The 21,580-nt window shown below is 42.6% G+C and overlaps 1 protein-coding gene across 2 annotated transcripts in view; it reads right to left on the reverse strand.

Moving 5' to 3' along the window:
• Positions 1–12,148: 12,148 nt before the first annotated feature.
• The window catches only part of DSP (desmoplakin), a 39,540-nt gene continuing 30,108 nt past the window's right edge, over positions 12,149–21,580 (reverse strand). The window contains exons 21-24 of one of the 2 annotated variants that reach the window (XM_074872273.1): positions 21,378–21,485; positions 20,653–20,751; positions 19,326–19,823; positions 12,149–16,001 (exon numbers count right to left, since the gene is read on the reverse strand). In XM_074872273.1, the coding sequence (XP_074728374.1) occupies positions 12,807–16,001; positions 19,326–19,823; positions 20,653–20,751; positions 21,378–21,485 (3,900 nt within the window). In that variant the 3' untranslated portion in view covers positions 12,149–12,806. Of the gene's footprint in view, positions 16,002–17,531; positions 19,824–20,652; positions 20,752–21,377; positions 21,486–21,580 lie in introns of both variants that reach the window. The other variant, XM_074872266.1, reaches the window with a different exon arrangement.

Genomic DNA, 21,580 nt, shown 5'->3' on the forward strand with positions numbered 1-21,580 from the left:
TCCTATGTCATTGATATCAACAGTACCAACAGCAAAAACAAATGTAATTTTTTAAAAGTGATTTTTAGGAATCCATAATGAAAACATTTCATCCTTCCCCCCCCCCCCCCCCCTTTTTGGAAATTGTCAACATCCTTGCTGTGGAACAGCACCTTGTTCTTACTTCTGGAAGGATGTCCCTGCAATACTTTGCCTTCACTGCATAATATTGTGCAGAAAATGCCATTTCCCTGTTTGCTGAAAGGCTAACAGGATTTTCTCTTGGGGGGCAAGCTGGAGAATGGAAAGGAACAAACTGTTCCACACATTGTTCAGTTGGCTTAAAATCAAAATTATTCTCTTGTGCTTGAAGATGGCAAACTAAAAGCATGTAAGTGGAACATGATGTGTAAACTTCCAGCTTTGAAGCAGTTTCTATTCTATGTTGGAAATAATTGTCTAGCAGTATCAAAGCAGATTGAGAGCGTTAAATTCACTTAGATATACAAACAAAACCCAAAAGATCCTGCGCAACACTGAGAAATAATGATCAAGATGAGGAGCTTTATTTGGACTGCTTTGTTATTTCCAAGGCGATGAAAGGTATGTGGGGTCTCAGGCATGGATGGCAGTCCAGGAAAGCATATGAGTTAGGGTTCACCTCAAAGTGCTAATGACGCCAGTTTTCAGGCATACCTTGAAAGATTTCATTGTTTCCTCAGGGTCCCTTGGGGATCGTAGGGCTAGGGGACAAGACAGGATCCTTGGGACCAAAAGACAGTACAGTGTGGCTAGCACATGAAATCAGTTTTAGCACTCTCAGTAATTAGGACACAGAACAAAAAGGAGCAAAACAATAGCAGAAAGTGGCATCTTCCAGGGCTTTACCTTCTAACACTACATGACTGACTTTACAGCTAAAAGCCTTGCCAAAAATCTAAGAGTAGCTAAAGAGCTCCAGATGACTCCTACAGCCTAATTTTTACTATGATTACACTGAGAGGGTTGCCACATAATCCAATAATACCCTTGGCTATTGCTGCTGCCTTCTAAGCTTCTCCTTTCTGCTACTCAGGGTTGCTGTAAAAATGAGCTAGAAATAGAGATTTTTATCATTCCTCCAGAACTGAAAAACAAATAAAAATTCCATAATCCATGATGAGTCCGGCTTAATAACTCTCTTAAGATTCATCTTAACTGCATAGTGAGCTTGGATCAAAGTCTATTACCATATTGTCCTTTTCCAGAAGTGAGTGATCGCAGATGTTCTCAACTGCCTTGGCAGGGGCTAAGGGTGAGCAAGGTCAAGGATGCTCCCCAGGGAAACCAGGGTTTATTGTGCTACACAGAACAATCCACTACTTCAGTGGTGGAGCTTGGGTACCAGTTTTAGGACCCAGTGTGGTACAAATATATATGTGGCAGTGCATGCCTGTCCATGTGCCAGCACAGTAGGAAGCAGTGATTTTTATTTTTTTTTTTTTTTTTTAACTGCTTCAAATGCCATTTCCAGGCATTTGAAATGCTGCAACACCTGAGCAGGAAAGACAGCAGTCTGGAAGGAAGCTGTTGGATGGCAGGGGGAATGCCATGGTGCTAAAGTCTAACTGCACCATCTCAGGCAAACACACAACTACAATCTTCTTGTGAATGATGTGGATATCTGGGGTGCAGCTGGGACCAAGGGAAGCATCACCTCTCTACGACAAGTAGAGTCCTACTGATCTCTGGGGCAGACGTGCATGGCACTGTGTAGCAGCATCTCAACAGGGTGTGATGAGAAATGGTCACCTGAAGGTGCTTCCAAGGGTGCCAGCAGGAGGGGAAGGCCTTGTTTGTAGGAACTGCTTTTGTTTCCAGAGGAAAAAAGGGGAAAAAAAAAAAAAGACATCTTGAATATTTCTGGAGACCTGCTCACCAAAACTTTGGGAGAGTTCAAGATCCAAGCCTGAATTTGACTTGCTTAATGATACAGATATTTCAGATATTGAAATTAGAGAACTGCAAAGCAGACAAATCTGTAAAAGAGAAAATCTGCCCAAAAACGACCTCTAGAAGAAAGATAAGCCAAGTCTTCCAGGGTGGGGGAAATCAAACTTACAAACCTCTCACTAAGTACATATAAAAAGAAACCAAATAAGGTAACGTGTTCCTAAAGCTAAATAAAATCAAGCAGATGTGTAACTGACCTTTTAAGCAGCCTCTGTGCACATTAGTGAAGAAGTCTAGATACAGCCTGCCATTTTATATCCTCTAGAACAGGTCTTGGTTCTGATTAATTTAGAACTCAAACACACTACCATGTTAGCAGAACCTAACAAGTCTTCTGAGCCACACAAAAGTCATACACAAATGCTTTCAGACCACAGCAAATGCAAGATAATTCAACTACTTTCATGACTCTTTACCAGTCATAAAAAAAGGGATTATTTAAGTCACTTTACTTTTTATTTGTGGGAGACAAGCAACACACACAATCCCCATTCCACAGCACTGTAGATGTATGATGACTTGCCCACAGTAAGCTTGCTACCTCTGAGCTGACCTGGTTTTGACTTGATTTTTTATTTCTCTTGTGCCAGCTGAGGCTTTGAAAGAACAGCAACACTTCCCACAGCCTCTTCTGCCACTGTTATAGAGCAAAAAAGGGCAAGATGTCAATTAAACTCAGAGTAATTTGATATATGAAAACCTGTCCAAATTCTCTCAATGGCTAATTTCTCTTCTATTCAGGGCACCACACATGAGCTGGGAGATCCTTACCCACCTGGTAATCCAAGCCTCACAGGAATAAGAGGCTGAAACATAAAGCCCTGTTGTCAACATTGAACAATCAGGAGTGGTGACTTCAACCTACCCAAGAGTAATGTCAGTCTGGGGGTCTTAAAGTAAGACTGGGGATCATAGTCCAAAGATATGGCTGGTCTTGAAGTAAATCCTTGTAAAAACATGGCCATAGGTGAGCTATTGCAGAGCTGCTCTGCGTCTATGGTGCGTGTGTGCAGGGCTGTGTGTTCACAGCTGGCAGAGGACAGAATTTTCAGGAGTGTCCCCATGATGGCTAATTTCTGTTGAGACTTTGGTGGTACTTACTGCCAAGGCCTGGAAGAGTCCCAGGCACTCTTGTATTTCCCCCAGACCCAGTGGGGCACAGTTCACTTGCCAGGCTTAGGCACAGCATTTCTGTGAGGCAATAGGGCAGGTTTTGAGACAAAAGGGTGCCTGGAGAACACTCCAGTATCCCCAACTGACAAACAAGGGATCAAGAAGGCAGCTGGGCTGTGCCCTGACTGTAGGAAGGCTCACCCAAGCCCCAAGTCCTTAGATTAGTAGATGAAGGGAGTTATCCAGTCCTGGTATGGAATAAATCTTTCCATCCACAGATCTCAAGCCTAATGCAGCACAGGTAACACACATGGCTGATCTTGAAGACTCATTTTGTACATCAGAGGACAAAAAAAAAAAAGAAGATATAATTAATGAATGAGGAAATCTATCTTTATGAAGGGAACATGCAAGGACATAGAGCAGGATTCCCTCTTTTAGAGGGCAATACCATAGGAAAAGACCACAGGGATGCTTTATCAAAGGTAGAACCAATACTCTGAAGTTGATGAAATTGGTAAATTCTGATCTTTAACCTTTTTTGTGTGTGTGTGTTTTTGTGCTTGTTTTTGTTTGGGTTTTTTTTGTTTGGTTTGTTGTTGTTTTGTTTTTTTTTTTTTTAAACACTATTTGTGATTATTCTTTGACAGGCTGATGATGGGGACGGGGGACATGAAGGAGAAGTACAAAGAACAGGGAACAGAGAGAGGACTCCCAGCTCCCACCTTCAGTCTGGGCTCGCACTGCCCAGGTAGGTCAGACCTCCTTTCCACACTCCTCTGGGGATGGCACAGCTACTTGGCAGGGCTCTCAAACAGCCTAAGACTCTGGTCTGGCAGCACAGGGAGTAGAGCTAAGATTGCCAAGTGAGTAGAGAAGGCGTTAGAACAGTATAAAATAGAGCACCTACACGATCTACAACTGGAAAGGTGACCACCATATGCAGAGAACAGTTCTGGTTTGGTAGAAGACAAGGAATACTCACTACAACAACAGTACCTGTGCACTATTGCTCCACCCATCACTGTTCATTATTTGCAATCTTTGAAGGGAGGGAATTAGTTGGGACACTTTGCCCACACACACTTACCAAGAGTTAGTGCAAACAAGAAGGGCAGCTGCTTGCCAGTTTTTGCCACTGGTTATTTGTTATTCCTTGCACTCGAGCAGCCATGAGCAAATACAAGGCAGCAATAGCCAGCTTCTCCTTTCCTCACGCAACTGTGACACTGGTCTAATAAAAAGCCTTCCTTTACAGCCTTGCCCAAGTCAGGTGTGATAGCACATGGCCTCTGTGTCTGTTCTCCACATACAGTGCACCAAACTGAGCGATACCCAGACTAACCCATGAGCTATATGTCACACACTCAAACTGATTTATTAGGAATCCCTTTGGGGGACATTCATCTAGAATCATGAATATTTTGGTCATGTTTAAGCCTATGTTTTCTGCCTAGGATCCAAGTGTATGAACTTTGTCAGAGCATGGTCAAAGCTTGGATAGCCAAGTATACAGCTGGTATGCAATACATGTGTTCCAGTGCCTGTACCCCTACCAAAGTGACACTAAGTATTTCCTAGGTGGCCTTGCCATCCTGGGGGACCCTGGGGAACAAGATAAGAGTTGTGCCAGCATAATGCAGCATAGACCAAAACAGTCCTGACTCCAGTGTGGCTCAGTTGCAGGGACCAGAGCTCAATCCAGAGCAACAATAGTCTCTGCTGACTTCCCAGAACATCCACAGATGTAAATACGGTCCGATTTGAAAGACAGTGGGTAACCTGCTCTTGCCAGAAACTTGAGTCTTAATTCAGCTAGTAGCCTGTAATTGTCTTCATACCACTTCCCCAGTGCACCTGTAGGAAATCAGTGAATTTTATATTACTGGTTCCCTTCAGTTACATTACCTCCTGAACTTACTTCTTTAGATGTTGATATTTCATTTATCATATCTAACAGTTATGTCCACCACAAAGGCCTGACCTCCCTTGACAAATATCAAGTCAGATTTACAGAATTCATTTTAATCTTTTAAAAGTAGCTCCTGAAATATTACCCATTCTTTCTTTTTAGCTTCCTTTGCCAATAAGTTCACATAACTGGTTGTGTCTCTTTACCCTAGCATCTTGAACCACAGGGCAATACCCAATAATACATGAGCAAGTCTCACTCTCTGCTTGAGAATGCCCACAGTTCTTAATTTTAGTGTCCTGCCTATCCCTTGCCAAAAATGTGGGGTAGATGATAGCTTAATTGTAATACAGTGATGAGAATTCTGTGAGGAACCCTCCTATAATATTCAATCTAGTTGTTGCTTTTACGTTAATTTTATGCTTTTCAAAGTTGGTAATCCCACAGCCCTGGGACAGCAACTTGGTCCAATTCAAAAATTTCTGGTTTTGCCAGTCACAAGGCCTCAAAGATGAGCTTCAGAGCCGGTATCTCCCATCCTGAGACTGGTTCCTCACCACCCACAACTTCCAAGATCGCCATGACTGCTCTGGGGTCAGATGGAGTTTTAATCTCCACCTGATTCAAGCCATAGTTTTTCAAACTCTCTATACCTTCTGGACAGATGGCTGATCTTACGGTGTCATCCAACAGCTGAGCAATTCATTGTAGCCTATGGGCCTGCACACTAGGAATCAGTCCAGAGAGTCTGGCAATACCCATCCCTCCATCCTGAGCGCTGGTGTACAGGATGGCACCACAAGTATGTGCAGGTAGGCATAACCAATCCTTGACAGCTACTCAAATTGCCACATCAAGAATTTGTAGGTACGTGGCCGTCACATCAGCTTGGTCTGCTACTTAAATCACTCATGGGATAGTATATCCCTTCAAGATGTCCTCTTTCTGAAACAGCTTCAGTGGAACCTGCATAATTCACTTTTAACCATTCATTCAGTTTTCCTGGTAGTTTCAGCTTAGATATTCCAACCCATGCGTCTGTAAGTAAGTACACCCAAGTATTTTTCAGAATGACTGAGATCAATCAATTGAGGGGTGTGCCATTTATTGTCCATGCCAGACAGTCATTAATCATATGAGAGTCCTTTGTAGTCTGGATGTAAAAACCATAGCACTTCTCCCCTTATGTTTTGAGGCCTGTCAGATTGCAAAAGACCTCTAAAACGGCATTCTGTCCCGGGATACACTTAATGGAACCAAGTCATCTGTAAAGGCCAAGGTTGTTACATTTTTCAAACAGTGGTGGAACGTTTCCTCCTCCAACTTGCACTGCAGAGGGTCCACAGACAAGGTACATAGAATTGTAGATATTGAATCAGAAGCTCCAATAGCAACCCGAAAGAAATGGAGGCTCTGAAGTTTCCAGGCTATAGATAAAGCACATTACCCCTACTCCTTTCTCCCCTGCACCCAGTTATTTGCCAGAAAACCAAACAACGCTAGATCAATTACAACCATTTTGAAACTTGTGCTAAATGTCATGAGCAGCTTTACAAATAAAAGCTAGAGAGGTTTAAAGATTTTCCTGATATTTCCTAAATGCAAATGTTTGTAGCTACACTTTAAAATTGAAATAAATTTTATCATAAAGTTTTAAAAATAAAACCATATGAAAATTGGGTTATGTTTTTAAATTCCTTAGCTCTGCCAGGAAACCAAGCACTATCCCAATTCCATCCTTGATTGTTTGTAGAGGGAAAAAAAAAAAAAAGAAGCACCCAGGTTTCCAGCACTTTGTCCTTTGTTTTGTTTGTTGGGTTTTTTTCCGCCCCTCCTACGAAAACAAATGTTACTCTTAGCCTAAATTTAAGAAAAGGTTTTTTAAAAAAAAAAACTATGACATTTTAAAAACTGAAACCTGGTCTGCCTGGACTTAGTGGTGAGCCTGGCCCCAGAGGACCTACGGGATTTCCTGGAGTGAAGGGAGCAGCTGGGAAACTAGGTAGGAACCCAAAAGCCCCTCGGGGCAGTTCACAAAGCAGAATTGCACAGTGGCCAGATGCGCTACTTCTCCTGTTGTGGGTCATACAGGAGACAAAAGCCATCAGTGGTGGAAGGGCAACTTAGCCAGAGATCTCCCGGCTTAGTTGGATGCCAGCATCTCAGAGGTATCATACATGTTGAATGACAGCCACCTCTTATTGAATGGTTTTATCCTCTAGTTACCATTGATTCATGCATTAAAGTCATCTTCACGGGAGCAGGAAGGCTTTCTATAGAGTAAAGGGTTTACTTGTACTCATATGCTCAGCAATGTCTGTAGTCAGATACTGAACAGCAGCAGGTCCATATATTTACTGGTTTAACTGTGTTGGGATCACAGTACTCATTTGACCTCCGCGAGAAAGGTTTGTCTGACAGTTGCCACCATGTAGGCAGATAACAGAAAGTGTCCCTAGGGCCTTAGTGAGAGAAACAGCATGAGCATGTCTGTTGGCATGTTGCAGGAAAGGGAAAGAAAGCTGCTTTGTCTCCCAGCAGTTACCCTTTTTAGGGCCAGTTAATAATTCGGCCACCCTCATTTAAGTATTTGCCATACACTGAGTAAGCAGTGAGGACCCCCTAGTCCATTTGCATAAGGAGGGTCCAGCATTTAAGACAAGGCATGTCCCTCTGCAGTGCTTCGCTGCTCAGTTCCCATTGACCTCCTAATCCTCACCATTTGCTCATGATACTGATTTTCTCCAAAGCATGTGCTGGATCCAGATCCTCCTGAAATTTTACACTAGTATATTTTCACCACTTCTCATGGAGTCACCCCTGGTCAGAGCAGCATGAGCAAATTACTTTGTGGTGGATAGTGAGGAGTCACTCTTTCAGTTCCTTTATACAGACTCATTTTCCCTTTTCAGGGTCTCCTGGATATCCTGTGACTTCCCAAGATAGGCAGCCAGGCAAAACACATCCCTCCAAAGCAGCCACCCTGGGCATCCAGCACTCCCTGGTTCACTAGGTGCACCCAGACTGTGTGAAGCAAAGGACTGCATTATGTACATCCCCAGCCTGCCTACAGAGAGATCAGCAACTTAAACGTCTGGTGTATTAACAGATGGACATTCAGCTCTCCTAATGGAGCTACCCACTGGATTAACTCTGCCATAAAATATTTTGGTGATATACTATTAAAGCAGAAACTGGGTCCAAGAGATAATGGAGCCCCAAATATTGTTTTTCTTTATTATATGATACTGTTATATATGTAGCAACTGTGCACTTGGTGTAACTGTGAGGACAAAAAATAAAGTTAACCTCAAGTCACAGGTGCATAGTCGTTAAATGTCAGGCTGGCAAACACAGGTCAGGAAGAAGCACAAAGCCTATGCACGTCCTGCCTTGAGGGGCCTAGAAATTGGTCTCAAGTTGTTTGGGCATGTAAAAAAAAGTATTTTTGGGTATAGCATTATTCTGAGAGAGTTACAGATGACAAGTATATTCTGCTCATCTCAGATCAGCCTAGGTTCACAGAAACTTCAGCCAAGTAAATGACTCTTCCAGATTTATATTATAAGAGTGTATAGAAATTGGAACAAATACTAAAAAAAAACCCTCAAAATCAAAAAAACCAACCAAAACCCACCCTCTGCGTAAATACTTATTGTTTAATAATAATTCAGACAATTTTACACTAAGTCACATAGTTGCCATTCTGTCAACCTCCCCACCCCTCTTTCATATTTATAAGGCTAGACTATTAATTAACTGTGGCATGTGCACATTTCCAAACAGCAGAAAACAGACAAAACTCTGGCTTGAGCACTGCTGCGTTGTGCAAACCATATGGTGCCTTACATACTTTGAGTCCTAAACAGCAGTCATTTCCCAGCCTCAAGCCAGAGGACAGCAAATTCACAACATCAAGACCATTAACCCAGTCAATAAAACTCAGAAATAAATTCCAACCCTGTTCAGAACAAAGCCCAACTCTCTAGGGAGGTGATTCTGCTAATGACTGAACCCTCTCCAGCCATAGTAGCTAAGACAGCACACTGCCGTTGAGCAGGATGAGCATCACCTACCTCAAGGCGCAGGGAGGAAGCAGGAGAAGGCCGATGCAGAGGATCAACTGCAAACTACAAGGCTGCTGATGGGTACACCCAGCTCAGCACTCCTCCTGTGTGTAGAAGTGCTTGCAGCCACAGGCTGGACCAACAAGTTTATTCTAGCTTTTCAATACTAAGGAATTACTGTCTCAGCAGCAGAGATCATCCAAATGTGAGTCTTTCTTTTAAAATGTATGAACAAGGTTCATTTCACAATTGGTACAAAAGAGCTACAGAGCCTATGAACATCCTGCCCCAAAGCCACAGCAGCCCCACGCTCATCTCTGCGCCCCCATCACACCATAACAAACCACAGGCCTGCCTGCCCATCAAACCCCAGGCACGGCTCTCCCATCGCACAAACACCAGGCACTACCACAAAACCATTCTCCTTGGCTCCACCTTGCCCCTTTAGATGCACTTGCCTGCTATGTCTCTGTCTGCTGCTTCATGTAGCAACTGCCAAACTTCAGCTCTGCAGACTCTTCCTTAAACTCCTTCCTCAGCACCTTTTTACAGTGGAGGAAAACTCTCCACTTATCTCCTTAGCACCCCGTATTATCAGTATCTCACCCCACCTGCTGCCTACTCTGGCTCAACTGCTACTCAGGCTCTGGGCACCTGGGTCTCCTGCACCAAACACTTCTGGCTGCAAAGGCCACCACTAACACCACACTAGCATTTGCTGCTGGACTGTATGCAAGGAGAAAGCAGTGTCATCACCATTTCTGGGAGATGATCTTGTATTTAGGCCACTGTGATAGGACAAAAGGTTGATTGAGTAGTAAGAAATGTAATATGTAAAGATGGAGCTTTAAATAACCTAACAGAGATGCCAGGAATGTTTTGCGTGAAAATATGAGCCCAGTCCTGTAGCAATTCTGCTGTGAAGAGTGTGCGGGATTTCTCAGCCCATGCGAACTGCAGGGGTGCATGTACCCAGTAGCAGACCTTCCTTCAGTAATAACCAGTTTTACTTTTACTGTATGTACCAGGTCTGGCTGAGCCAGAATTGGTTTTCCCCTGTAGCAGCCCTCATGCTGCTGTGTTTTATGCTGGGAGCTGGCAGGGTGTTGATAGCACACTGGTGTTGTGGCTACTGCTGAGTAGTGCTTACACAGCACGAAGGCTCTTTCCGACATTTCCCCTCCCCACAGTGGGACGGGGTGGGCAAGATCGTGGGAGGGGACACAACCAGGACAGCTGACCCGAACTGACCAAAGGGATATTCCATACCATATGACGTCTGCTCAGTATAAAGCTGGGAGAAAGGAGGAAGGGGGTGGGGTCACCCTTGGTCCTCTGAGGCAACCACTACGCGTATTGGAGCCCTGCTTCCTGAGAAGGCCCAACATCACCTGTTAATGGGAAGTAGAGAATAAATCTGTTTTCTTTTTTTTGCTTCCGCGCGCGGACCTTTGCTTCGCTTTGCTTATATTAAAACTGCTGTTGTTTTACCCACAAGGGTTGGGGTTTTTTTCCCTATCTTATTTTCTTTCCCCTCTTTGCCCTGTTGAGAAAAAAAGGGGAAGGGGGGGGGAGTGATAGAGCGACTTGGTGGGTACCTGGCATTTAGCCAAGGTCAAACCACCACACTGTAGAGCCCAGGAACCTCTTAATCATTCAAAACTGCAGAAACAGTCTAGGATTAAATGATACAGTGATTTATTTTTTTACAAGACTGTTTCTCCCTAACAGTCAGAAAGCTATTCACTGACTCTTCCTCTACGGTATAGCTAATGAATGTCAGCCGTAGAGAGAAACCTTCAAAGCTGTGGAGTTTCCTAGATGAGATGTACATTCTCACCTACTTTCTATAGAGAGCGCTGTACCACCAACTTGTACCAGCCCATTTAATTTCTTAGTCCAGTAACCAAGGATTTTATATATGGCAGAGATTTTATACACAGATCTCATCTTCAGAAAACACTGGAAATGCTTTTCAGGCTGGAAGTTACACTTTAGCCAGAGACAGCAGTATCAAAATCCATGCTGTTCCTTACTGCAGAAAAGGAGCATGCTATAGAAATTAAGCACCAGCATTTACGCCTATCAGTTTCTTTCCATCTGTAGCAACTGATAAAATTCAAAAACTGGTGGAGTTCCTACATGGTACATGGCTAAGAGCAGGTATGTGCTTCAGGCAACACCTTCAACTACTTACAGAAAGAATTTATTTCAACTACTGGCAAATTATACTAATAGTTGTGTCATTAAAGCTCTATATTAGTAGTTGTCCAATACCATCCTAAATTCTTGTAAGTGATCACACTGCTAAGAACACAGTGCCTATCCAGAGGTATCTGCACTGTGTGGCAAATGGGAGAGGACAGCACAGTCTTGATGTATACAAATAATTTTCTGCTCTAGCTAAGGAACATTCATGGCAGCTGAAATGGCTTCAAACCACTTTTGTGTCCTCTAACCCTGCGGTCATTTAGGCCTGCTCTGGTTTCTCAGCTCAGCTCAAAGGAGTCAGCAGGCTGACAACAGCCTATGTCGAACTGAGAACAGCAAGGCATCATGCAAACACTGACATACTCTTGCTAGTTTCTCAACCTGGGCTTTCAGGAGCCAGCAGAAGAGGTGGGAGAACACTACTGGAGGTGATTGTTCAGGTTTTGAAAGATCATCCTCTGCCACCATACTGGCCGGCTAAGACCCATTACTGTATCTTTGTTCTGCACATTGTCCAAAGTTACACTGATGTGTAAGGCAGAATCTGACTCAGTCCCCTGTAGCTGCAGAGACAATGGGCTGGATCACAAGCCACAGCAGTATGCTTCTGGTCATCATCAAGTCTATAACCAACTGCGGAAACAGGCTTTCTGCTGCTAGGGCCATAGTTCCCATTATTGGTGCTATCTTCATTTTCCTACTGAAAATGCAGAATCGTAAGTTCACATTCATAAAAATGATGGATCAGCATCATGAAAAATAATGTGCCTGTACATTATGACAAAGCTAGTATTTAATACTTTTTAAAATGGTTCTTTCTCTAATCTGTACCTCCAAGAATGTCCATAGCTAAATTTAGTAAGTACACAACAAATACTTTAAAACTTCAAAAGTTTATTGCCCAGAATAGCTCACACGGTGCAGTTAGTTTTTTTGTTGTTACATGGAAATCAAGCAAAACAGTAGAAAATATATATGGGTAACAGTAAAACAAAAGCCCAGCCTAATAATAGCCCTTTAATCCACCAAGTTATACTTAAGAAAATGGCTAGCCAAACAGAGAGAAGTAGAGTATCTGGAAGACAGAGCTTTTCATGTTTATAGTATAGATTCTAAACAAATATTAAAGGCATTTTCTGTCCATATTGTTAATATTTTTTTCTTCATAATGGCAAATTGAAAAAGGTCTATGTGGAAAAAATTAACTACTGCAAGACTTTCAAACCTCAGTTATCAGCTTATAGGTTGACAGTTACAGATAACAGAAGAAGGCACATGACAGAGTATTTAAAATATACAGAGACCAATTAAAATCCAAATACTAAAAGGAAATGGGAACCGAAACTCGAAATTCACAAATATGACTTTTTGTATTCCCTAATCTATATTTCAGAAATTTGCATTCAAGCATTTTACAGCTTTTTCAGAAGAGAAGTTGAACACACCCAGAAAAGACTTACGGGTTTTGCTTTGGGATACTTTGTTGTTGTTGGGTTTTTTTTTAGGAAAGGGGATATAGAATAATCTTGTTATTAGCGCCCAATAGACCCACTGCTGAAGGTCGAGTATGAGTAAGAATACGAAGAGCTTGCTGATGCATCAAAACTTCCCCTTCTAGACCCACTGCGTGAGCCTGAACGTGAGCCAGAGCGAGAGCCAGAGCGAGAGCCGGGTGCTGAGGAGACATTGTAGGGACTGGATATGCCTTTAGATGAAACAGAGGCTGCTTCCAAGAGTTTAAGCCCGGTGATGTCTTCCACCATTGACCGATTCATTGCATCTTTGTAGGATATTTTCAGTTTGGTCTTGGGGCAGGTCAGAATTTTGGGATAGCTGTTCATGTCTTGTAATTTCTGGGCAGCGCGACCATCAATCAATCCATTTCTAATGGCTTCTTCAGTACTTATTCTTCCACGCACTTCTGGGTCCACAAGACCTCCAGTGAGGTACTGGAATTCAAGGAACCGCTGCCCAGCCTCGTAGGGCAACCATTTTTCCTTCACTGCTTCAGCTGCTGACATCCTCTTGCGTCCACCCTTTATGCCTTCAAACCCTATGAAGGCCTTCTGGGCTGGTTTGAGACGTGTGGCCATATCCTGATCAATGATGCCTTGACTGGCGGCTTCCTGAAGCGAAAGCCTCTGGCCTGTGGTAGGGCATATTATGCCCCCTGTGCAGGCCTGAGCTTCAAGTAATCGTTGCCCGGTGATGCTATCCACGATGCCCCGCTGTATGGCTTCTGAAATGGAGATTTTCTCCAAGTTTTCTGTGTCAAATATGGCTGCAATAGGACTGCACTCTTCTGGAGTCTCTGAGAAAGAACCACTCCTGATCAGTGAAGAAGAGCTCCTGACACTCAGCACTGTGGGGGACCGAGTCACTGACTCATGCCGAAACACCTCATCAGTGCCATTACGGCAGGAAATCATGTCTGCAAACTGCGTCAGGCTTAAGCTGCCAGAACGGTACTGGTCAAAAAACTTCCTCTCAACCAGACCTTTATCAATAGCATCTTGGATGTCGTACTGGCTACCTGTTTTTCGGTCGACAAGAACCACTCTACTGCTACCATCTGATCCTGTAATAGTTATTTCTTCCCACTCACACTCCTGTTCAGCTAGTTCTGTATAGGTGTCATAATCTATGAGGCCTTTGCTGTACGCCTCCTGCACGGACATTTCCCGGTTCGTTTCTGGATCTACAATGACAACCCGGCGCTTCCTAAGGGTATTCTTCTGTGAGGTGTGCACCACCTTCTTCTTCTCTCTCAGGGGTAGAAGGCAGAGCCCTGTTGCTTCATCCTTTATGCATCTTTCTTTCAGCTGCAAGTATGTCAAGTTCTCCTCTGTGTTGGGATCAAAGAACCCTTTGGTGTCATCACTTGGATCACTAAGAATCTGGTTAAGCTCTTCATTGAAGTAGCCACGCTTGTAGGCTGTCTCCACTGGCAAGCGGTAGCTCTCTTTGGGGTCAATGATCCCTCCGGTAGCAATCTGGGCCTCCAACAAACGAATGCCATGGCCTCTCTCTATGAGTTCTTTGTTCATTGCTTGAAACAGAGAAATGATGTTTCCAGTTTCTGGGTCTTTGTACCCAGTGACAGCTCTTTCAGCAGAGAGAAGTTTCTCTTTAAATTCAATTCCAACAAGGCCTCTTTTGTAAGCTTCCTCAACGGGCAGCCTCACATTGCTGACAGGATCCACTATGAACCCTGTGGCTGCCTGAGCTTCTAGGAGTTCAAGGGCTGTCCCTGGTCTAACCAAACCTATTTTCATAGCCTGGTAAATGCCAAGTTTCTCTTTAGTAGCCTCATTGTAGATACCCGCAATACAGCTAGAGCCCTGAAGGAAATCAATGATTCTCTCACTCACTTCTTCCACTGTAATTGCACCTCTTTCCAAGTCATTCCTTGTTGATTCCTTAATAATTCCAGCCTCGAGCAGTGCATCTGCTGAGACAGGCTGCCTGATTCCTTGGAATGACATACTCCTCTTCTGCACTGGGAGGAGGAGCAGACCAGTGTGTGGTTCAATCCTACATTTTTCCTTCAGCTGCATGTAAGTGACTGCCTTTTTGGTGGTGGGATCAATGAAGTTCTTTGTAGTGCCTTGACAGTTGTTTAGGATCCTGTACAGGTCTTTGTCAATCAACCCACGAGATAAAGCTATATCTTTGGGTAGGAAAACACTGTTGACAGGATCAACAATCCCTCCTACAGCCAGCTGGGCTTCAAGCAGACGGATCCCAGTTTCTCTGTCAACCAAGTTTTTCTTGATGGCTTCAGATACTGGCACGGTTTTGCCTGAGAAAGGATCTTTAAATCCTGTAATAGCCTTTTCTGCTGTATAGATTTGTTCTCTGTCATCAAAGTCGATCAGATCTCTGGCAATAGCACTGTCCACAGTTAACATCTCATTTCGGTGTGGGTCTATCACGCCTCCTGTTGCTGCCTGGGCTTCTAAGAGCAGGACTGCATTTTCTGCTGTAAGCAGCTGATTCCGTTTGGCCTCAACAAAAGAGTATTTCTGTCTGGGTGAAAGAGACACCCCTGCAATAGCACCTGCCCCTTTGAGGTAGGGTTCAATGTCAGCTGCAACTTCTTCCACTGACCTCTGCCCCTTCAGCAGTTTATCCAGGGTGAGTTTGTCTATCAGTTGACACTCGTACAGCTGCATTGCTGTAATCTTCTTCCGCAGCCCACTGAACAGCAACTTGGAGGCATCAATACAAAAGTCTTCCTCAGTCTGCGTAGATCTGTGGGACCCGTATGGGCGTTGCTTGAGTTTCTCAATCTCTCTTTGCAGCCTGAGACGCTCGGACTCCAACTCTGACTGGTTTTTGACAGCGGTCTCTTCCAGTCTGCACCGGTACCTCTCTTCAATCCGTTTGATCTCCATCTGCAGCCTTTCAATCTCACTCCTTAGGGTGTTCTTCTCCCTCTCGCTCTTCTCTCTCTCACATTGGATCTTCCTTATAGATTCCTCTGTCCGGGAGTGCTGGCTCTTCCACTGATTGAGGTCATTCAGGATTTGTTGCTTCTCACTTTCCAGGCGTTGCTTCAAACGAGACTCTGATTCCAGGGTAACTTTCAAACGGTTCAGCTCCTCTTCTAATCTCTGCAGCCTGGCTTTGTCTTGCTCCAAAGCACTCATTTTTATCAGCAAGGTTTCTCTTTCTTGCATAATGTGACTATATTGATTTTTGGATTCTTGAATCCTATTGGATGCCTACAAATTTAAAAAAAAAATAAACCAAGAGGATGATTAGAGTTATGCTCTCCACTTACAAAGCTCTTCAGCCTGTCATTTAACCTGCAGCAAGCTGCCACTGGAAAATGTTCTAGTCACAGCAGTGCTTTACCCAAGACCATGGATACACATAAACCAGTGAAGGTACATTGTCCCTTCAGTGACGGTGTCTCTAGTACCACCAGAGACTCCATTCTGTTACCCATAGCCTTGATTTTCTGCTGATTTAGTTAGCTCTTTATAACTTTTTAATGCTTCTCACAGTACACCTACACATACACAGAGCATTCAAGACTCATTAAGAGTCTGATGCTCAGCAGATGTACCCTGGCATAGTCTTTCTAACCAAGATTAACTTGTATCAGCTAAGAACTGGTCATACATGGATAAAAAGGAACTATATGACTCAAATTTTGCTTTCCTATTAGTTTCGTATGTTACTCCAAACAATTTAACCTGTGTTGCTTTACGTTTTAATTCACTTAACATCTTCATACATGTATACACATACTCAAACACCTACAAGCATGCACATTTGTATGTAGGCCATATTAAATGGAATACAAGTTTATATATTTCTAATACATGCATCTATATATATGCACAGATGTCAGATAATCCTAAATGTTAATGTTTTTTAAAAATCAGTATTAAGATTTTTAAAATAAAGGAAAGAATAGCTGAGAAGGGAACGAGAAAAGAAATACAAAGGGCAAGTATATGAAAAAGCAAAGAAACATTTTCACAAGTGCTCACTTTATATATTTAAACAGTAGCTCTTTGGACAAGAAACCAGGCAAAAGAATGAAATACGAAAAAATGTTTTCTTTAACTTGTTTATGCTGTCACCTTAAGTTTAAGAAATAAGATCCAATAGTAAAATTTGCAAATGCCCCTAGTGACTTAGGAACATAAATCCCCAAAACAGTCAATGAAATGTAGGCTTTAAGTACGTTAGGTACAGATGACAACATGATCTTTAATCCTCACTTGTAGTCAACACCTTACCCAGCTAAGCAGGACTTTGACAGCTTGTTGGTTCTGGGGTTTTTAGCTGGTTTAGTTTGTGATAGAACTCAGGTCAGCCTCAAAGGCCTGCTTTAACCCATCCTGGCTGAAAACAGCCTGGGGAAGCACACAGCCAGAAGGGTACAGCTAAAGCACAGTGGTACTCCATGTACTCTCAGCCTCCACTAGGATGGTTTGGTGGAGACTGGTACAGACCCAGGGTTTCTCCTGAGGCAAGGGCTGAGGGCAAGGCTCAGCTAGATGATAAGACAGCTTATGGCTCCCTAGTACAGCTCCCAGGAAGCAAAGAGGCTAAAAAAGTGGCCAAATCCTGCCATTTTTGTTTAAAAATGAACAAGGGGAAGGGCCATAAAGGGGGTATTAGTCACAAGTACAGTGAACTTAAACAGCAAAGTGTGAATTAAGTTGATTCAAATGGACACTGCAATTAATTACATATCCAAGAGACAGTAAAGTCGGGATCAAAATATATGTGAATACCTCTAGAGCTTGCTTTTGGAATTTTTCAATTTCCTGTCTCAATTTTTCCCTTTCTTTCTGTAAATCATTAATCAACCCCTGAAGCTCCAGGGTTTGCTTGCTGCTTGTCTGAAGCTGATTCTTTAGTTCAGCAATGGCAGTATTTTTCTCATCAACTTCACTTCTGACCATTCTGAGGTCATCATACTCCAATCTAACATTTCGTAGCTCTTCCTCCAGTAACAAGTGTTCCTTGGTTAGGTTCTCAGTGAGAGACTGAAGCCTTTCAATTTCTATTTTGCACTCATTCAGGTTTTTGCTTTTTTCCTCAGAGGTTTTCTGTAAGTGCTCATATCGTAGGTGAGCCTGTTTTAATTGTTCCTGTTCTTGGACCAACTGACGGCGTAAAGTCTCAACATCAGATGTGTATTTTCTTATCTCCTCCATGTATCTCTGCTTCTCTCTCACATGACCATCTAATACTTCTCTTTGGTGTCTAAGGTCATCCTCATTCCTCTTCTTTACAATAGACACTTCCTCTATCTGCTGTGTGAGATTAGTTATTTTAACTGATTGCTCTCTGAGAGATCTCCTCATGCCTTCTATTTCCTCCTCCAGTTTCTTCCTCCTGGACGTCTCCTCCATTACATTTTTATTCTGCCTGCAAAGTTCCTCCTCCAGTTTATGTTTCTGGATCTGCAAGTCTTTTACAGTGCTCTGGAATTTTGCACTTTCTTGATCCCTGCCTTTTTTCTCTTGTGAAACTCTTTCATAGTCAATTTTCAGTCTGGCCAGTTCCTGCTCTTGGATCCTCAGCTTGTTAATTGTCTCGGTAGCACTTGTGTTTGCTTTCTGCAGGTCAAACTGGACTCTTTTTAACTGACTGTTCTCATCCTCTAGTTCTTTTCTCTGACTTGTTTCTACATCCAACAACTTTCTCAGCCTTTCAATCTCTTTGTTTCTTTCTTTAATGGTCTTAGAAGCATCATCAAGTGACTGTTTGTACCGCATGCTTTCATCAGAGTGCCTCTGAATAACTTGCTTTAGCTCAATCTCCAGCTGCTGTTTCTTCTGAGAAAGCTCTGAGCCAGCTGCCTTCTGCTGCTGAGCATTCTCTTCTATTTTCCGTAGATTATCTGTTGTCTGACTTATTGTATTCTTCAGTCTCCTAATTTCCTCACACAAATTCCTATTTTCTCTCATGGCATTATCAAGCTGTGTTCTGTAATTATTTGTGTCCTCTTCCTTTTGCATGGTGACTTGGTGAATTGTGGTCTTTGTAATATTAATCTCAGTTTCATATTTGTTCTTTAAACTAATAATTTCCTCATCATAACTGTTCCTTACCTTAGCCAATTCATTTTCAAGTTCCCATCGGCTTTTAGCCTCTTCCTGAAGCTGAACCTTTAGCCTTTCCAGCTCCTTAGTTTTATCCTGAATAGTTGAGGCAGCCTCCTCAAGTGCCTGCTTGTATCTTGAGTTGTCTTCACCACGAAGCTGAATGATCTGTTTCAGCTCCAGCTCTAACTGATGCTTTTGCTGTGACACCTCAGAACTGCAAGCCTTGTGCTGAAGAGCATCTTCTTCTGCCCTCCTCCGTTGATCTGTGGTTTGCAGAATGGCATCGTTCAGCCTCACAATCTCATCCTTAAGGTCTCTGTTTTCTCTGGTCAGTCTGTCAACCTGGGCTCTGAGGCCTTTTGCATCATCATCTTTCTGTGCAGCTATCTGCTGGATTGTGGTCTTCTTAATATTAATTTCTGTTTCATACTTGTTCTTTAAATTACTCATCTCCTCGTTAAACTGGTTTCTTACCTTAGCCAGCTCATTTTCATATTCCCTCTTCCGTGTGCCTTCGTCCTGAAGAAGAACCCTTAATCTTTCTATCTCGTACTCCTTCTCCTTGATGACCTTCTCAGACTCTAACTTTTGCCAACCAAGGCTGTCTTTCTCGTTTTGTCTTGTTTTCTGCAGCTGGTCATAGTCATTCTTCTGCTGCTCATATCTATCCTCCAGCAACTTCCTTTTCCTTTTCTCATCTTCAGTCTCATAAGTCAGCCTGGTGATTCTGTCATTTAGATCCTTTATTTGGGCATAGCATTTGTCCAGGTTTTGCTTAGCAGAATTTCCATCCATTTCAGCTTGTCTTTTCATCTCCTCCAAACTCATCAGCTTTGCCTTGAGCTGAGAAATGTCCATCTGGTACTTCTGCAGATTTTGCTCCAGGAATTTATGTTTGTTGCTTGTCTCTGAATTTGAATCCCTGGCAAGTCTGAGTTCTTCTTCCAGGAGTTCAATTTTGGTGTTTTTCATCTGCAAAATGATAGCAGAAAAACAAACAAACCCACATAAACATTTGTGACAACTGTTTCAAAATCAGCACATGCAATACAATATACATTTGTAACACTGACAACTTACAAAGCATTTTCTTCTCTGCTCCAGTGAGAGTTCAAAAATCCTTTTTTATTTAATGTCATCAAGACAAATTCTGGAATCCTTATTTATTCAGAGTCAAACCTTATTCAGAAATCAGTGTAATGACTTTCAGAGAGGAAATGGTACTTGATGGGGGGAGGGAGATGTAATACAGATAGTAAAATCTGATGTACCAAGAGTTCACCAGCAAAGTATTAAATAGCCTTCTTTAGAACCTCCATGATTTTCAAACAGGTGGTTCACATTCCATATATGTGACCTCTTAAATGGGCCTCTGTTTCCACTGAGCTATAGCAAATCAGGAGTTACTCCATTTGAAACACTTTAGATGTGGCCTGAAATGAGGTGTGGCCCCTTAACCATGAGCAGCAAGTTTTCAGCACTGAGATAACTGTACTCTCACTGAGGTCAAGGCTGTGATGGGCAGAGAAGGACCTCGCACGTGCTTTGATGAGCACCTCCTGTGTACCAAGAAGTCTAGTGTTCTCCACCTCACACATGACCTCGAAGGTAACTTTGCAAGATACTGTACTCTTTGACAAAAGATGCACGAAACTGCATATATGCCTCCTTCATGGGACATTACTGAGCTCAGGATTTAGTTTTGTGAACTGTTTTGCACTGTACTTAAGCAGAAAGTCTTTGATCAGTGATACCTTACTAACCTATGATAAAAATAGAAGGTAAAGAAAAGTCAGATTACCTTCAAGTCCTCCATGCTCTTCAACATTTCACTTAAGAATCTGTAATAATCTCCTGATCTTGTAAGAAGCTCTATGTAGCGAGACTGAGCCTCACTAGCCTTGAAAAGAAAGAGAATTGTTAGCAGCTTGTACTCAGATATGAACATACTATGTCTCAGGTCATTTAAAGGATTCCAATCCAGTTGAGAAAACCTATCACCTGACAAAGTAAAAAGCAAATTCTCCTCCTCACAAATTCACACGACTTTCTGGGGACCCCAAATGTATAAATTCTCCCTTCTGATAAGCCCACACCTTCTTTTTCAAGATTATTTTCCCCCATAGCTGATGTGATATTAAATCCAAAGCTTCATTCCCTCGTTCGTCATGCTCTTCCTGTCTGACAGTCACAAGTAACCTAAATTAAACTTCTAATAGTGGTTAATTCGCAGGTTGAAAATGACTAAACCACTTGGTGCATGAATCTTTCTTTCTCACAATATGTATGCAATGGACATTGAATAGGAATGAGGTAAATTCCTGAGGGCTAATCTACTGTCTAAATGAGCCCAAGTATGATTTTACAGCACAGCAACTATTCTGCACTAATTCCTTGTGCTTATATGCTTAGCACACATTACCAATGACAGTGCTAATTATTAGAATACAGCTGGATATGACTCACAATGACTCACACAGACAAACAAATGTAACCAAAAGATTTATGAGAAGGAAAGAAAGATACCTCTTGTAAAATCAGCACTGCAGGAGACTGAACCACACTTTTCTTGATGGGTATGTTGAGCAGTGTTTCTAATCCAGAACTGTAGGAAGCAACCTGCAGTTCATAATCCTATAAAACAACAGGGAAAGGTAAGACCCATTTAACAACTGCCAATGAACTTTCTGGGAATCTGGATTTCCCAAAATGCAAATAAATTTTTGGGG

This window comes from Strix uralensis, chromosome 1, assembly GCF_047716275.1.
Source record: "Strix uralensis isolate ZFMK-TIS-50842 chromosome 1, bStrUra1, whole genome shotgun sequence".
Classification (NCBI taxonomy): Eukaryota; Metazoa; Chordata; class Aves; order Strigiformes; family Strigidae; genus Strix; species Strix uralensis.